Source organism: Phytophthora ramorum, assembly GCF_020800215.1.
Source record: "Phytophthora ramorum isolate Pr-102 chromosome Unknown Phyram_PR-102_s0018, whole genome shotgun sequence".
NCBI lineage: Eukaryota > Oomycota > Peronosporomycetes > Peronosporales > Peronosporaceae > Phytophthora > Phytophthora ramorum.
This window is the reverse complement of record NW_027150664.1, coordinates 812,154-829,526: the sequence shown is the minus strand read 5'-3', so window position 1 is coordinate 829,526 and position 17,373 is coordinate 812,154. Positions and strand designations below refer to the sequence as shown.

Below are 17,373 nucleotides of genomic sequence, written 5' to 3'. Positions count from 1 at the left end.
ACGGTCGAGACATCGATATTCTGGGGGCCAAGGAGATGCTCCGACGTGAGTATGACCGCATGCAGAAGAGGGACACCGGTGAACTGGCTCTGCATGCCAGTAGCCATGGCAATCGTAACCGCATGGCGCCGAGGCAGCAGCAGCAAGCTACAACTGGCAGGCGGAGAAGTGGCACTTTCATGGGGAAGTGCTTCAAGTGTGCCCGTATCGGTCACAAACAAGTCGACTGTACGCGTCCGCAAAGCAGACGTCAGTGAATTCGTTTTCATGGCCAGTGCAGAACGAACAACGGCTTGGATTCTTGATAGCGGAGCGTCAAGTCACATGACGTTTGATGCGACGAAACTGACCAACTACCGCTCCCTGGAGAACCCCGTCAAGATCAGCATTGCTGATGGTAATGCAGTGCAGGCAGCTGGAGTAGGCACTGCACGACTCGAGCTCAGAAACGGGAAGGCGGTGGTATTAACAGAGGTGCTACAGGTTCCTGGTCTCGATCGGCGCCTGCTTTCGGTGACGGCACTCAGTGCAAAGGGCATTGAGGTTCGCTTCCACCACAATATGTGTACGATCATGACTCTCACAACCAGGAGGTTGTCAGAATTAAGCACGAGGGGGAAATGTTTCTGCTGAAGACGTGCGCCGCATATGACCCGGAGAACACGATTTGTGAGGAGGCTGCAAACGTCTCAATCGTCCCAGCAGAGGCGGAACTATGGCACGCACGACTAGGTCATGCACCGCGACACAAGGTCCAAAAAAAATGTTTCCTCATACACGTGCGCACACGTGTAAGCTAAAGTAGTGGGTCTAAGCAGACCCATTACAGATGGAAGCGCTGGCCAGCATGGCCATGGACACACAACGAAGCATCCAAGTACGAATGATTCAAAACCTGATCCAGCTTCGAACCTGGACGTCGGTCACGCAATATATGTAAGCAGATATGGAGTGGTGGAGCTCTAATATGGAAAATACGACGCAAGGTGGCGTTGTGGGCGACTTTTCTTAACAAAGGGCGTCAGCAGTACGGCTGAGTGGTTAGCTAGTGGAAGGCATAGAGACTGACACTAGGACGGACATAGGAAGTCGTTAGGTTAGCTAAGTGACATCAATGTACTTCACTGAAAAACGAAAGGAAATAAGGAACGGGGTGTATAATTATATCCTTTGAAACAATATAGAGAGCTGGGATAAGAGAGCACAGAGGTAATGACTTTAGTTAAATGTCGGAATCATTCCGACGCTATTGGCCGGAATAGTATCCATTTAGTCATCTGATTGGGTGTTAAGTTAATATTCCGCCAATCAGCGAGCGAATTGGTAATTAGAATTCGGGCACAATGCATTGTCAAAGCAATTCGATCACAATACACTTCACCACTGCCAAACCACACCGCTCACCAAGTCAAGCCCCCCCCCCACACACACACTCAACTCCAGGGAATCATCTACTGCGTCAAGTGCAAAGTACTTCAAAAAATAATGATATATGCACTGGGCTACGTTGTGCGAGTCTGATGAAGATGGATACAACTATATATGTTATCAGATGGTGAGAGCGAAATGTTGGTGCAATCGACTCTCACCAGTCAACTTGTTTTCTTAACTAAATCAATACACTGCCTCTTTTTTTGTTGCCTTGTAGGCGCATATATCCTGCTTAATTATTTTCATATCAGGTATTCCTTATTGACGCACATTACTGCATCGTCCTCTATATTGTGCAGCCACAGTTCCATTGCTGAAGAGATATAGAGCTAGAAAGGAACACTAGAGGACGCTCGCATTAATAGCGCTGAGTTTCTGTGTGATTTACTACATAGTTAGTGGATTGGTATTTTGCTGATAACTCCACGTTAATACAGGACGACGCGTTGGCATCACTTCTCAATGGCCGGAAGTTTGGACCACTTGAACCAAATGATTTATTGTATGGGAGGTACAAAACAATGCGGTTGTTAACATCAATCTAACGTATCTCTATATTACAGGAATAACACGTTCAAACGGCAAACGCGTAGCTCAAAAATTGAGGGAGGTTTGACCAAAAGGGTGGCCGGGAAAGCAAGTATTCGCTGGTTAACCAAACGAATATCTGACGTGCTTCATCATCAATGATGGCGAAGCCGCCAAAAATTGGTCAAATGGCATGGGGTAGGGTAAACCCTCAATTTAATGCTATTTTAAGCTGCGTATTTTTTCACTTGATTAATTAAAAAAAAAAGTTTAAAATGCAAAAATCGCAGGTGTCCAAGTCTATTTTTTATTATTGTGGAGGGTGCACTTTTACGGCCAAACTCGAGTCGGTGTCAATAGACGTGCAGGAATTTTTGCCCCGCATGGCCATAGTTTCAGGTACAGGTACTATTGCCACCCTCCAGGTGGTGGCGGTAGACGATGTCCAATTTTTGCCCCGCATGGCCATAGTTTCAGGTACAGTAACTATTGCCACACTCTCGAACCTCGCTTTGACGTGTCAATACACGCGTAGGAATTTTTGCCCACTTTCGGATTTTGCTGTTTTAATTGGCTCGGGAATTCGAAAGTGGGCAACTTATCCTCGACTCGAGGATAAGTTGCCCACTTTGCGACTTTCCGAGCCATTTAAACAGCAGCGTCGAGGATCGGCCTTTCCGAGGCATTATTATTTCAGCGAAAAGTGGAGGATCCAACTTTCCGAGCCATTGATTGGTTAAATTTCAGCAACGTGGAGGATCGGACTTCCGTTTTTCCTAGCACGTCAAAAGCACGGGACACGCCCGCAGCACGGATCGACGCCATCGTCCACGCCCAGCCCAGCCAAGTACGAGTCCAAGTCAGGTAAACCCTGTCGGTGGACCCCCATGCGTTTCGTGGTGGAAATGCTGAAAACGAGGTCTTTGCGTCACGGAAACCCAATCGCTCAAGGACATCGCAAGGATAATGGAGGTCGACCGTCGAGTATTTGGCCGCATGGAGCAGGACATACTGTGTAGTAGACTACAAACTGCAGTTGTAGACTACTGGTTTTCTCGCGACCAAGCTGCACCTCAGAAGCTCATTGATTTGCTCGACGGCGCAGAGACCTCAGTAGATATCGCTATGTTCATCTTGTCGCATCCGGAACTGACCGACGCTATCATCCGTGCCTCCCAGCGTGTCACGGTTCGTGTTCTCGTTGATCGGGCACAAGTCACCGAGAAAAGCTCAGCAATGATAAAAAAACTGGTTGAAAACGGGGTCAACGTATATCACGCAGGCCCCAGACTCATGCACTGGAAGGTAGCGATTATCGATGGAACCGTGTTGACGATGGGAAGCTGCAATTGGAGTGTGGGGGGAATGACGTTGAATTTGGGAACATACTGTTGTATTGCGTGGTCCTATTGTTGGAGCACACGCCGTTGAGTTTGACGAACACATGTGGTCTGTTGCCGTGCAAAACAACTGGCAAGTTGAGATAGATAGCCGCGGTAATGTTCATCTGTAGCGTCAAGCGATGGTGACAGCAGTGCCGCAGCGGGTACTCCGAGCTAGCAGTTTGGTTTACAAGGCACGGGCAACTACAGCACGGTCGCGTTCGATGGAGCCCGCCATGCAGAGACGTTTGAGACGCGCACGGCTCAGGCGCACCTTGATTCGATCAAACGTGAGTTCGAGCTGCTCTGGGATGAAGGACGGATTTGGGTTCTTCTGATCGTAAGTGCGCCCGCTGACAGAGTCTCTTTCTGGCACAGTTTTCTCTTGATAGCTAACACGACGGACTTGTGCGTGCTTCTCTACGTTTATTGCTTGCGTGAACAGTGTAACCTCGTGAGCACTAGCTTGCAACTTGCGGTAGACGCGTATCTCTCTCTTGGTGTCGGCGGTAAGAACTTGGGCTCGACGTACATGCTTCAAGAACTAAACGTGACTGTTGTGCAGGCAAAACGCGCGAGTGCGATAGCATGTTCTTCGATGACAACGGCGGGCTGTTCGAGCAGTCACTGCGTCTGGTGATTTCCACTGGGACGTACTTGGTGCCGAACTGGGGCGCACTGTATGTGTTTTACGTGCTGCCACGCTTCCAGTTCTCCACGGTCTTGGACGTGCCCGGACTCCTGATGGACGACGAGTGCGACGAGGCGGCGTATGAATTGCATTTCATGCCATTTCGTTGACAGTTAGGAAAAGTTACGGAGCCAAAATATGGCACTGGATAGTCTCATTGAATGCCCAGTAGGGCATTGCCCACCATGATGATCCTGGGAAAGATGGGGGGGGGGGTAAGTACATGTACTGGTACTTCTTGAAGTATTATACATGTATTCATACATACACGTACTGCTTTGCCAGCGCGTTGCCTGAGTCCCATCATGGGAGTCTCCACCATCGTCATCATGGTATACATGCATAAGTTATCGATGGGCTTAAAGTCAGTTTTCGTTCTTCCCGCCTGCAGGCATGAACCTCCACGCGCTGTTCATCTCCGCTGTTGCTGCTGTTGCCCTCTGTGCAGTCGAAGCTGTCAGTATCGACCACGACAAGGTGCAACCATTCGCGCAACCCGAGCCTGTCACCGTCTCCGAGAAGGCCGCCGTCCGATTTAAGCCGAGCCTGCGGATCGACACCGGTTGCCACCCGTACCCTGCTGTCAATGCTGCCGGGGAGACCAGTGGGGGTCTAAAGGGAACAGGTATGCCTAGTGGAGATTGCAAGGGATCGGGCTTGGGGTCGCAGGTGTACGCCCGAGCCGTTTGGTATAGCGACCTGTGGGCCATCATGTACGCGTGGTATTTCCCGAAAGACCAACCGACCTTCAGTAAGGGTAAACGCCATGACTGGGCGAACGTCGTTGTGTGGCTTGACAACCCTGCGCTCGAAAGGCCTACCATCATCGGAGTATCGCCCTCGTCGTACGTGACAACGTACTCTAAGTACACGCCTCCTCCCGCAGACGGGCTCAGCGGTACAACTTCCATGATTAACTACCTGGCGGACGCCAATAACCATGGCTTCCACAGTGTGGACACGACTTGGAAAACTGGTGGCGAATTCCAAGATCTCATCATGTGGGAGCAGTTGACCGATGAGGCGCGCGGCGCCTTTAACGACACCGACTTTGGCGAGCATGCGCCGGTCCCCTTCATCGATCCCAACTTCAAGGCAAACCTCGAGAAGGCCTGGCCGTACTAGTGAACGCTGTAGCATGAGACTCGCAGTGCATTGAGAGTGGAAATGGAGATTGAACTTTCTGTACGTCGAACTTTATCTTCATCATCTGGATGCCATTGTCTAAGCTCCGCTTGCTGAAGTCTTAGCGATAGTTTTGATTTGATTTGATCGCGGTTTAGTTGGCTGCCTGTGCCCAAAGCCGCGCAAGCGCTCTTAGCGATAGTTTCCCTCATGCAGCCGCCACATCACTGGCGGTGGGGTGTCAAACATCGGGAATGAGGCCAACCTGCTGCTTGAAGGCCATGCCACTGACCAATGGGAGTTGCGATACAGTATAGCTAAACGTATTCGAGTGTGCCAGCTAGCAACACCGTCGCCTTCCGCAAGCAAGGATACGACTCTAATACCAATGAGCTATATTTCATCATGACACGCTGCAAGCTATAAAACAAGGAGCAACCGAGTGCTGCCATGCTCAAGCAAATGTCAGAACTTCGATCGACTCCACCAACCTAAGTTTTCCCTTACTGACACTTCTCCGAGCCGCCGAACACGACGCACATGGCCTCTTCATCCTTCAACACGCTCTTCTCAACGTCTGACCTCTTGTCCTTCATGGCCTCGAGCTCGTCCTGCATGAACACCTTGAGCACGAATCGCCCCATGAGACTCCGCTTCATCTTGCCCAGCGAGGGCACACCTTCCCACACCTGGTGGACCGAACCGTCTAGGTAACGCTGCGGTTGGCACGGGCCCTCGATCTTCTCCGTGAGAGCAGGCTTTTCGCCCTGCTCCTTGTAGGCGGCAACAGCCTCGTGCGGGTAGACAAACCAACGCAGCCACTCGTGACTCGGCACCAGCTTCTGACTCTCAGGGAACTGCTCGACCGACGCAGCCTCTTCGATGCAGGCGTCCGCCAGAACAGCAGCCTGCTCCAAGTTCTCGCGACGGTGGGTAGCGATGCTGCGAATGGGACCAGCGCACACGGAGGCGCGCACGGTCTCCACGTCGTCAAGCTGCATACTAGTCAGGAACTTCTTCGCCAGGAAGGAACCGGTGGAGCGTGAAACGTGACGCCACGATCCGTTGTGCGGGTCGTACTCGTACTGCGGCAGGAACTTCCAGCCGTGGTCGGCTACGAAGTTCACCGCCTCGAGGATGTACGCCACCTCCTCTTCGTCAGCGAAGTACGGGAAGCTCATGCGAGCGACGCCCGGCTTCAGCACCTCGTCCTTGGCAACAACGGCGTAGCCGAGAGCAGTGATGTGCTCACGGCTGAGGCCAAGCAGGCGCGCACCGAACGGGCCCGCGCACTGACAGCCGCCACGCGCCTGGATACCGAAGAGATCGTTTAGCAGGGCACACACGAAGTTGTGGTGCAGGAAGCGGTCGCCGAAGCGAACCAGAAACGAGAACACGGGCAGCTGGTCCACGTTCTCGTGACCGAGCAGCACGATGTGGTCGTTGCGCCCCAGCACTTCACGGACATGACGCACGTGCTGGTACTCAAGCTTCATGATGTTCTTGGGGCCAATACGCTGCTTGAGCTCGAAGGCAAGACCCAGACGGATACTGCCCAGAATGTCGGGGGTGCCTCCCTCCTCACGCTCCGCCTTGTTGGACAGGTAGCTGTGAGCCTTCTCCGTCACAAACAGCACGGTGCCACCCCCGGGCATCGTAGGCACTTCGTTGGTCATCAGGTTCCTCTTGACGACCAGGACGCCGGGAGATCCCGGACCACCCACGAACTTGTGGCCCGAGAAGAACACGGCGTCCTTGTAGGCCGCAGGGTCCTTGGGGTTCATGTCGAGTTCGACGTACGGAGCGCACGCAGCGTAATCCCAGCACGAGAGGGCTCCGTACTTATGCAGCAGCTTGGACACCTTGTCTGTGTCCGCCAACATGCCCGTGAGATTGGAGGCAGCGGCGAACGTGCCGATCTTGAGGTCGCGGCCCTGGTACCTCTGCAGCTGACGCTCAAGCTCCATCAAGTCGAGGCCACCGGCCTTGGCCTCGGGGATCTCGACCACGTCTACAGCGAAGAGCTCACGCCATGGCAACAAGTTCGAGTGGTGGGAGAACGGACACGTGAATACGACCGGACGCTTGTGTGGGCGATGGTGGCGTCGCATCGTGGTAAGACCGAGGGCAGTAATGAACTTATTGATGGCGCTGGTGCACCCTTGACCGCTGAAGAGGACGACGTCGCGAGCTGCGCTGCCGTGAAGGCGGGCGTTCACGGCCTTGGCGATGATCTGGCGGGCCTCCTCACGGAAGGAGGTGGTCTGCAGGCCCGTGACGGACGTGGTGGTGTGCGTGTTGCCGTAGGTGGGCATAACCTCGTTGCGCATGAACATTTCGATGCTCTCGATGGCCTTGCCACTGGCCGTGTAGTCGGCGTAGCATTGGGCCTTGGTGCCGAAAGGCGTCTGGAACGGCACGTTGCGGCCGATCATGTTGTCGGCGATGTCGTGCAGCAACTGCACGTCGACTTGGTCGCCCTCGTCCTCCTCCACGGTTTCGATGACGCTGTGGTCATCGTCGACGGTGGCGATGGAGGTTCTCGCGGTCATCCTGCGGTCGGCCTCCTTCATGACACCCAGAGCGATCTCCGAGTCAACGGTGGTCGTGGGGGCACCGATCACGCTGTTGGAGCTGGACGAGGTCTCCGAAGCCGTTTCGTGCTTGTCATCGTCGTCGGTGCCTCGCTGGTCGATACGTTCCGCCTCCATGTCGATGGACGACGTGTCCGTTTTGGCGAGCGGGTTGTTGGAGCTGGACGACAGCAGCTCCGCGCCCTCCGCGTCCTCCTTGGCCGGTGGCATGGCCAAGAGGCTGCGGCGCGGGAGGGCGCTCTCGTCAATGCTTCGGCGCAACATGGATACTATGACAGACGAAGCGAGCGAGCACTCAGCCGTGAAAGGATCACCCGACGGCGAACCTTTACGCTTGGTGTGGATTTCGGAAGTGCCATGCAAAGCACCAAGTGTTTTCGGCGCTGAGTGTCTGTCGGATGCTGCAGCAGAGGTCAGGCTCTCGACTAGACTCGAAAGCGCTTTGAGATCGTTGAGGTCCGGGCCGAGCCTCAAGCACGCCATACCGCTGCTGAATCGGCCTGTCCAAATCACAGCTGGACGATGTTGTAAACGCCGCAAACACCCCAGAAAAGGCTCGGCGCGCCGCCAGTCGAGTCACGTTTGACGGCACTCGTAAACATAAACGAGTTGCCATTTGCACTCGTGGATGATGTGCGTCTCTTATCCTGGCTTGTGGGATTGTGATGGCCGTTGTTCAGTGTGACCAAGGTTAAGAATTGGTCGGAACTCTGTACCAAGGACGGTTCGCCTCGCCTCCGTGTCACCGCTCACCATCTGATAAAGACTTCTCCATACCAAATGGGTACTTCGCCCCATGTGCTGTGCATCACTCTCTCTCATGAGATCGGATCGCTTGGTATCCTCGGGGCAACATGGAGATTCACACGTCCAAGGTCTCTCTCTGCATGCAAAGGATCGCCCTCCCGCGATACCTCGCGCAGCGAGTACTGTCCGGTGGGAACACCTGCAACGGCGGGAAGGGAGCCGCGCGGTTCAGGGTTTCTGATCTTTCAGCGTCGCGCCTGCAATCCCTCCGCAACGACGAGGCAATTGAGCACGCCATGTGCAGAGCTCGCACCGCTACCTTCACCGCCGCCGGAGACCCCCGAGCTCCCGCCCTACCTGTAGTATACCTGCTGGTGCATGCACCTTGTCGAATGAGCTCAGCTCATCGAGCTGACCTGCTTGATGCACTGCATGCTCGGCAGGGACGGCGACGTGCAGCGAAGACTTTATCATCGGCAGTAACAGAGGGAAGCGATTTCGAGCGAATGAGGTTATAATTCCGTCCACGACTGACGATCATCGGCGAGTTCGCGCCATCGCACTTGCAGTGGCCCCTTGCGACTGTCCACTGTACTGTAGCTGCAGCGCTGGGTCGCCGCCTGCTTCCCTATCGATGCCTTGCACGGGCATTCAACAATCCGGCGAGGTGACGCAGGCGCAGCAGAGCCGCCAGAACCCGCGCGTCATATCCACTTTGTCCCGACAATGCGCCGGAAGCCCGATCAAAAACCGAATCTACCACAAGCTGAGCCAGTCCCGCAATGTGGCAACGCTGAGCTTGGCGTCGCTGTGTATTACTAGTTCAGTACTAGTACTACGTACCTGTAGGCTACAAGCAGTAGCGCGCTCGGGCCTTTTCGGAGGTCTTGTCGAGCGCTGCATCTGAATCGACAATGGCCACGTGGTACGAGAGCATATGCCTCGCCTCTGGTCACGAACGGATATTCAAAGCTGCTTGACCCCAAATGCAACAGCTGCCGGCAGCAACATCGTTGCCAACATCGTTGATACCACTAGCGTGTATCTGACCCCCTCGTCAACTTGACTCCCACGAGCGCTTCCTACCCGAAACGGAGCCATACCGGTAGTCTCAACCTTGACCAAGACTGACCATGCATTTGCTTCGACGATGGTACAGTGCATGCTGGAAATCATGGACGATTGGCACTCAGTGCCGTACGGTTCATTTCCTGGAGGCACGAAAGGAAATGGTGTTTTACACATATGGACAAAATAATGTGGCGTACATATCATGTGCGAGCCGCCCGCAGCGCAGCTTTCAACCAAGCCACGAAAGCCAAGCTAGTTAAGACCCGCCTCTCCTCGTCCCTTTTTGGATGAGCGGATGGTCATGCACATATGCACATTGATGAACTACGATGTTTTACCCCAAAAGTTGTGGAAAAGGGTGTAAGCTTATGCATCACTAAGCACTCAGATATGGGCGATTGGGTGGGGGGCCCCAGTACATGAAGGTAGTGATCGAAGGTTATGCTCGTTTGCACTCGGAGGTATTTACAACACGCCAAAGATGAACAACTACAACAACTACCGTACGCCTTCTCTATAACATTGGGGTGCCTAAGCACTATCGGAATAGTTGGCGAGACTTGCGTCCGTCCCGTCTCACTGACACCATCGCATCTTGCACACTCAGGCTCTTCTTTCGAGTATTCACTCCTCACGTGAAACTTGTTCAGGGGCCCGGCATGTAATGACGGAGCACCAACCGCCCCATCCGACTCCTCTTCATCTTGGCCACGGACATCGTGCCGTCCCAAATGTGGTTGATTGAGTCGTCCAGGTACAATTGCGGCTGGCACGGACCCGTGATCTTGTCGGTAAGCGGAGCCTTACCCCCGTGCTTCTTGTAGTCCGCGAGCGCTTCGTACGGATAGACGAACCAGCGCAGGTACTCGTGGCTCTTGAGCACCTTTTCCCCCTCGGGAAAGAACTCGGCCAGCGCAGCCTCCTTCATACAGGTATCTGCCAGAATCGCAGCCTGCTCCAGGTTCTCACGTCGGTGAACAGCAATGCTGCGAATTGGCTCGTCAATGCTTGACGAGCTGATGGTGCCATCGCTAAAAACTGCAGCTCGGAGAGGCAGCTCTTGGTCGGGAAGTAGTCTGTCACTCGAGAAATGTGGCGCCACGCCGCTGAGTGGACATCGAAGTCGTATTGGGGTAGGAATTTCCATCCGTGGTCGGCGACGAAGTGCACAGCATCCAGAATATACTCAACCTCCGCGTCGTCGGCGAAGTAAGGGAAGCTCATCCGCACAACTCCTGGCTTGATAGCCTCGTCCTTCTCAATCACCGCGTTTCCGAGAGCAATAGTGTGCTCTCGATTAACGCCGAGAAGACGAGCTCCGAACGGACCAGCACACTGGCAGCCGCCACGTGCCTGGACGCCAAAGAGGTCGTTCAGTAGTGCGCACACAAAGTTGTGGTGCAGGAAGCGGTCACCGTAGCGAATCAGCATCGAAAACACTGGTAACTGGTCGACATCGTCAGTGTGGCGACCGAGCAGTACGATATGTGTGTTTCCACTGAAAGACTCGCGTGCACGCTTGACGTGACGACGCTCCTGTGTCATGATCTTCTTGGTTCCGACCCGTTGTTTAAGCGCGAAGGCAAGACCAAGACGAATGCTGCCCAGGATGTCGGGAGTGCCACCTTCCTCACGTTCTACCGTGTCGGGGAGATAGCTGTGGGCCTTCTCCGTGACGAACAAAACGGTGCCACCACCGGGCATCGTAGGCACTTCATTGCTCATCAGTTTCTTCTTCACCACCAACACACCGGGCGAGCCCGGACCTCCAACAAACTTGTGCCCCGAGAAGAAGATGGCGTCCTTGTAAGCAGCAGAATCCTTAGGGTTCATGTCGATATTGACGTAAGGAGCGCAGGTGGCGTAGTCCCAGCAAGCAAGAGCGTCATGTCTGTGCAGCAGCTTGGATACCTTGTCGACGTCCGTTAGCAGACCTGTGAGGTTTGCAGCCGCGGTGAACGAGCCGATCTTGAGTTTACGACCGCTGTAGCTCTTCAGTTGGCGCTCCAGCTCCTTGAGATCGAGGCCTCCGCCGTTGGCCTCTGGGATTTCCACGACGTCGACCGCAAGGCTTTCACGCCACGGGAGCAAGTTGGAGTGGTGCGCGAATGGCCCCGTGAAGATGACCGGACGCTTGGACGCAAGCCGCAGTCGCTTGGAAGTGTTGATCCCAAGTGCAGAAATGAATTTGTGGATGGCGCTGGTGCAGCCCTGGCCAGCGAAAATCACCACGTCTTGAGATGGCCGCGCGTTGACAGACCGCGCGATGATCTGGCGAGCTTCCTCGCGGAACGCTGTGGTCTGCATCCCCGTGACGGACGTCGTCGTGTGCGTGTTGCCGTACGTGGGCATGACCTTGTTCCGCATAAACTGCTCGATGCTCTCCAGTGACTTGCCGCTCGCAGTGTAGTCTGCATAGCACTGCGCGCGGACGCCGAACGGCGACTCGAAGGGCATGTTGCGGCCGATCATGTCGTCCGCGATGCTGCGCAGCAGTTGGTCTTCGCTCTCGTCGTCGGACACCTCCATCTCGTTGTCCACGCAAATGCTATTGTCACGGACCGTGGACGAGTTGGAGGCGTCGGCGTCAGCCTCCTCCTCGAAATTGAACGACGCCGTGGACATTCCCAAGGGGTCGAAGTCCGAGCCCACAATGCTCAGCGACTTCTCCGAGCCGGCCAGCGCCTTCTCCTTCTCGCGGATGTCTCTAATGAGAGAGCTGCGTCCAGCGTCGCCAGACTCTGAGGCACGAAATACTTGCGAGACCCACGGCGTTGGGAGCGCCGCGGCCGTGCCGTCTTCGGTGCTGGCGGGCGGCATTTTCGTTAGCGGCTCTGTCTGGTGTTTTCGACAATGGCGAGACCACAGTCGCTGCTGCGGTTCGGTGAGGACGTTGTCGAGGTGTCCCCAGCTGTCAAGGCTTGCACCGAGACGAGTCTGCGGCTACCGGGAATTGCTTCCGAGCTGGAATACGTGCCAATGTGCTCCACAGGACGCCATCGTCGGACGATGTGTTGCGGTCAGGCGAGCTCAAAACACGCCGGCTTTATCTCGCGCAAGGAGCGGTGACTGCGCATTGCCGGCCTCGCCACCTTGCAGAGGCCAATCGTGCCTTCAAACTTTGCACGCAGAGGATCGCCGCGACGGATTTGACCAGGTGGACCCGGTAGAAACCCGCATGTCGACAGTGCCCGTCCAAGGTCAAGTCGCATCAACACGTTGTTGGCGTTGCTGACAACAACGCCCCTGACCTCGCAAAGTTTGCGGCAAACCTCTTTAGCGCGGGTGTGTGAAAGAGAGAGAGAGAGGATCAGACTGTCTATTGAGCTACTTGTATTAATAAGACGTCTCTGTGGCATTTGCCTCGGTCTTCTACCATGACTGGATCGTTCTACTCCTCGCTGTCTCATTCTGCTGACTCGATACTTCGGGCGCCGCGGGGCACTCGGCGGTTCTTTTTGGCGCAGGTGTCTCTGCGAGACTAATCTCGACGCCACGAGGGAGGTCAGGCAGGGCCCATATGGAGGGCTCCGCAGGATGAGGTCACGCCGCTCTTCGACACCAAGGCTGCCTATCCACTACATCACAGCTTTATCGGGAGACTTGCCAAGAAACGAACGTCTCTGGATTAGGGCGGGATCGGGCCGGGTAAATTGGGCTTCATTAACTTGAGGCGGGAACGGGCCGGGAAGGCGAAACATTTTTGCGGCGCTTTGGTTTGCGCCACGTGAGAGGTCGAGTCTACATGTATTTATACTAACATACTGAGTAAGCACCTGTCATGGTGTTGCATATGTAGCGGTGTAATAGCCTTGTTGAAATCATAGACTGTATGGGTGGAGGAAGTCTACACACACGCTTCAAAGCGATTTTTAATGCTTATATGAATCGAACTGCGGCTAAGCTTACATGTGCTGTACGATGCGGTGGGTTAGGGCGGCTTCGCCGAGGTCGGTATGTCATGGTGATCAAGGAAGAGACCAAGCATTAGGGAGACCTATGTACCAGTCGACAGTGTCAGGCTTTCCCCCAGCACTTCCTCTTTCTTTTCACGCGTTGATAGCAAGCCCAGTGACGTTTATGATAGGATTGGCGGCGCAAGGCGGCTACATGTGCACACCACCGCAGCCTGCGGCGCAGGATATACGTATGATATTATGCCAGCGTTTGAGCCGCTTTTCACTTGTCTCCGGCTCGCTGCAAAAAGCGAAAGCGGATGCGAATGATTCGTCCAAAGAAACATTGAAAACCTTTGGTCTGGCGCATTACTACAACCCGATTGGCAATTGCTGAGTCAAGAGACCACCGAGCACCCACCAGCAATGGCGTGTACACTGATGTTTTAGGGCATACTTGTCCTCTACAAACTACGCCAGCTACCTTTCAATGGTACGAGTCGTCGGTCGTCCCTTCCAAGCGACCGCATCGAGGGTGCCAGATCGCCTACTATATTATCTGCCGCTTTGTTGTTCCAGTGTTTGGCAGCCAGGGGCGACGTGCAGCGGCTGAGTCGATGGTCAGAGCCAAGGTAGCGCTGCAGTTGGTATGGCGTCCCTGCTCTCGGAAAGTTTCAACGACTTCGCTCGTGCGCTCTCGGCCCAACAGTCTTGGGTCACTCTAGGTATCCCGACGAGGCTGCACCTTGGGTGGAGCGGTCTGCAAGCTTTGCAGATTGAGCGAGGCCCCGTTGCCGGTACGGTATACAGCAACGTCTTGGATAGGCTTAATGACCTCAGGTCGTGCCGCGACCGCTCGTAGTGAAACTTGTCGCCACACCCGCAGAGCTCGTATAATAATAATAGTAATACATACACCGGTCAGAATGTAGAGGCTCGACTGGAATGGTCATTAGAGTCCATTTCTAGAAATGGAAGTAGTAGCACAATATACCACAACAACACCCGAAAGAATTTTTTTTAGTAATACATGTACTGCGGTAGGAACACATTTTACTAAGTTTATATTCAAAATGCTATTCGGCGCCGAAGCATGCCGAGCATACATCAATGAGATGATCTCATTGAAAATTCGGGAGTATTTTTTCGATATGCTGGGGGGGGGGGGGGGCTATTGTTAGTTATCATTGCAGCTTTTTGCCGTGGGCTTCGTCAGAATGATCAGTGGCGTTGTCTCGGCGAAGCCTTGACAGAGTTTTGCTGGAAGTAAAGGGTACGGGAAACCCATGCGAGAACCGCGGGCGTAAGGGTCTCGGTGTCGGCCATAACAGCGATCCCGTAGAATAATCTAGCATATTGAAGAGCTCGCTGATGAGCTAGAACGTGATTGTCTTTCAAAAGTCTGGAACTGGTGAAGCTATCCGTAAACTTAAAATGGATTCCCACGCGAGACCTGCTTCTGGGAACTGTGAATTAAGATTCTACGTAATGGTAGAGAATGGGAATTCCGGTGGGGTGGGGCAGTCAGTGGTAGCTTCATCAACTGAAGATCGACTGACTTACGGTAGGTGCTATTGTAGTTAGCATGCGGGCTGGTTCATATCAACGCGAAGATCACACAATCTATGATGCCGAAAGCCCTTGTTAATTAGCCAAAACTCATGCATACAGCCCAAAGCAACCACATTCTACAAGCGCTTCTGAGCATGCTCACTGTCGCTCCCGCTTTCGTCCTCCGAGTCTGTCGCCGGTGTCATGTCCATCAAGAACGGGGAGCTCTGACCTGGCATGCAGTAGCGGGCGATGAGCTGTCGCGCCGCCATCTTCACCCAGTGGCGCTTCATCGTGGCCAAGGTCGGCACGCCGTCCCACACGTGGTTGATGGTCGGGTCGAAGTACCGGTGCGGCTGGCACGGACCTCTGATCTCTTTCGAGAGCGGAGGCTTGCCGCCCAGCTCCTGGAAAGCTGCGACGGCCTCGACCGGATACGCGAACCAGCGCAGCCCCTCGTGACTGTCGGCAACCCTTTCATCTTGTGAAAAGTCCGAATCGGCTGCCTCCTTGATGCAGCGATCGGACACAATCTCAAGCAGGCCGCGAAGCTCGGTGTCAATGCGCGGGTCCGTTCGGGTCGCGCCTGCTCGGTCTGAGTCGAGACCACATCGTCGACCTAGGTCATACCGTGGTCGCCAAGGACGAAATCCTCAAGCCGGGGGTCGCTCGCATGAGCTTCCCGTACTTCGCTGACGAAGAGGAGGTGGCGTACATTCTGGAGGCGGTGAACTTCGTTCTGCAGGACGAACTCGAGGCCATGAAGGACAAGAGGTCAGACGTTGAGAAGAGCGTTCTGAAGGATGAAGAGGTCATGTGCGTCGTGTTCGGCGGCTCGGAGAAGTGTCAGTAAGGGAAAACTTAGGTTGGTGGAGTCGATCGAAGTTCTGACATTTGCTTGAGCATGGCAGCACTCGGTTGTTCCTTGTTTTATAGCTTGCAGCGTGTCATGATGAAATATAGCTCATTGGTATTAGAGTCGTATCCTTGCTTGCGGAAGGCGACGGTGTTGCTAGCTGGCACACTCGAATACGTTTAGCTATACTGTATCGCAACTCCCATTGGTCAGTGGCATGGCCTTCAAGCAGCAGGTTGGCCTCATTCCCGATGTTTGAAACCCCACCACCAGTGATGTGGCGGCTGCATGAAGGAAACTATCGCTAAGACTTCAGCAAGCGGAGCTTAGACAATGGCATCCAGATGATGAAGATAATGTTCGACGTACAGAAAGTTCAATCTCCATTTCCACTCTCAATGCACTGCGAGTCTCATGCTACAGCGTTCACTAGTACGGCCAGGCCTTCTCGAGGTTTGCCTTGAAGTTGGCGTCGATGAAGGGGACCGGCGCATGCTCGCCAAAGTCGGTGTCGTTAAAGGCGCCACGCGCCTCATCGGTCAACTGCTCCCACATGATGAGGTCTTGGAATTCGCCATCAGTTTCCCAAGTCATATCCACAGTGTGGAAGCCATGGTTGTTGGCGTCAGCCAGGTAGTTAATCATGGAAGTTGTACCGCTGAGCATGTCTGCGGGAGGAGGCGTGTACTTAAAGTACGTTGTCACGTACGACGAGGGCGATACTCCGATGATGGTAGGCCTTTCGAGCGCAGGGTTGTCAAGCCACACAACGACGTTCACCCAGTCATGGCGTTCACCCTTTCTGAAGGTCGGCTTGTCTTTCGGGAAATACCACGCGTACATGATGGCCCACAGGTCGCTATACCAAACGGCTCGGGCGTACACCTGCGACCCCAAGCCCGACCCCTTGCAATCTCCACTTGATGGGCCTGTTCCCTTTAGGCCCGCACTGGTCTCACCGGCAGCATTGACAGCAGGGTACGGGTGGCAACCACTGAAGATCTGCAGGCTCGGCTTAAATCGGACGGCGGCCTTCTCGGAGTCGGTGACAGGCTCGGGTTGCGCGAATGGTTGCACCTTGTCGTGGTCGATACTGACAGCTTCGACTGCACAGAGGGCAACAGCAGCAACAGCGGGGATGAACAGCGCGTGGAGATTCATGTCTGTAGGTGAGAGGAACGAGAACTGACTTTGAGCCCATCGATAGTCGACGGCTTAGTTTACGCATATAACGGAAGTTCATGATGACGAGGGTGGAGACTCCCATGATGGGACTCAGGCAGCTTGTCTGGCAAGACAGTATTATACTTCAAGAAGAATTATACTTCCTCCGGGCATGGATGATTGCCTCGATGGCCTTTCCACATGCTTCAGCAGGCGTCATTTAGTCGGAGGCGGTAGTGGCGTTGCCGCTAATTAGGTACACATGTTCTTGCGAATTACCCCCCCCCCCCTGGCGTGCTAATGTTTAGATGACGCTGTCATTGTTCGGTTTCCGCCG

General features: G+C 54.3%; 3 protein-coding genes across 5 annotated transcripts; 1 reads left to right on the top strand and 2 right to left on the bottom strand.

Annotated features, from left to right (window-relative positions):
• Positions 1 to 5,660: 5,660 nt before the first annotated feature.
• Positions 5,661 to 8,015, bottom strand: KRP23_13632 (the record flags this gene model as incomplete). Of its 3 annotated transcripts, none has more annotated exons than XM_067884366.1 (1): positions 5,661 to 8,015. In XM_067884366.1, one exon carries the CDS (start codon positions 8,013 to 8,015, stop codon positions 5,661 to 5,663), a length of 2,355 nt encoding a protein of 784 aa, XP_067738390.1. The 3 variants fall into 3 exon arrangements, with proteins under 3 accessions (XP_067738390.1, XP_067738391.1, XP_067738392.1); XM_067884367.1 differs by having other exon boundaries at positions 5,661 to 7,124; XM_067884368.1 differs by having other exon boundaries at positions 5,661 to 6,338.
• A 2,200-nt stretch (positions 8,016 to 10,215) lies between these two features.
• Positions 10,216 to 12,389, bottom strand: KRP23_13631 (putative cysteine desulfurase; the record flags this gene model as incomplete). Its single annotated transcript, XM_067884365.1, has 2 exons — positions 10,216 to 10,675; positions 10,756 to 12,389. 2 exons carry the CDS (start codon positions 12,387 to 12,389, stop codon positions 10,216 to 10,218), a joined length of 2,094 nt encoding a protein of 697 aa, XP_067738389.1.
• A 2,879-nt stretch (positions 12,390 to 15,268) lies between these two features.
• On the top strand, positions 15,269 to 15,869 carry KRP23_13630 (uncharacterized protein; the record flags this gene model as incomplete). The annotated part of the gene is made up of 2 exons (XM_067884364.1): positions 15,269 to 15,474; positions 15,536 to 15,869. The coding sequence occupies 2 exons, from the start codon at positions 15,269 to 15,271 to the stop codon at positions 15,867 to 15,869; spliced, it is 540 nt and encodes a 179-aa protein (XP_067738388.1).
• Positions 15,870 to 17,373: the final 1,504 nt, after the last annotated feature.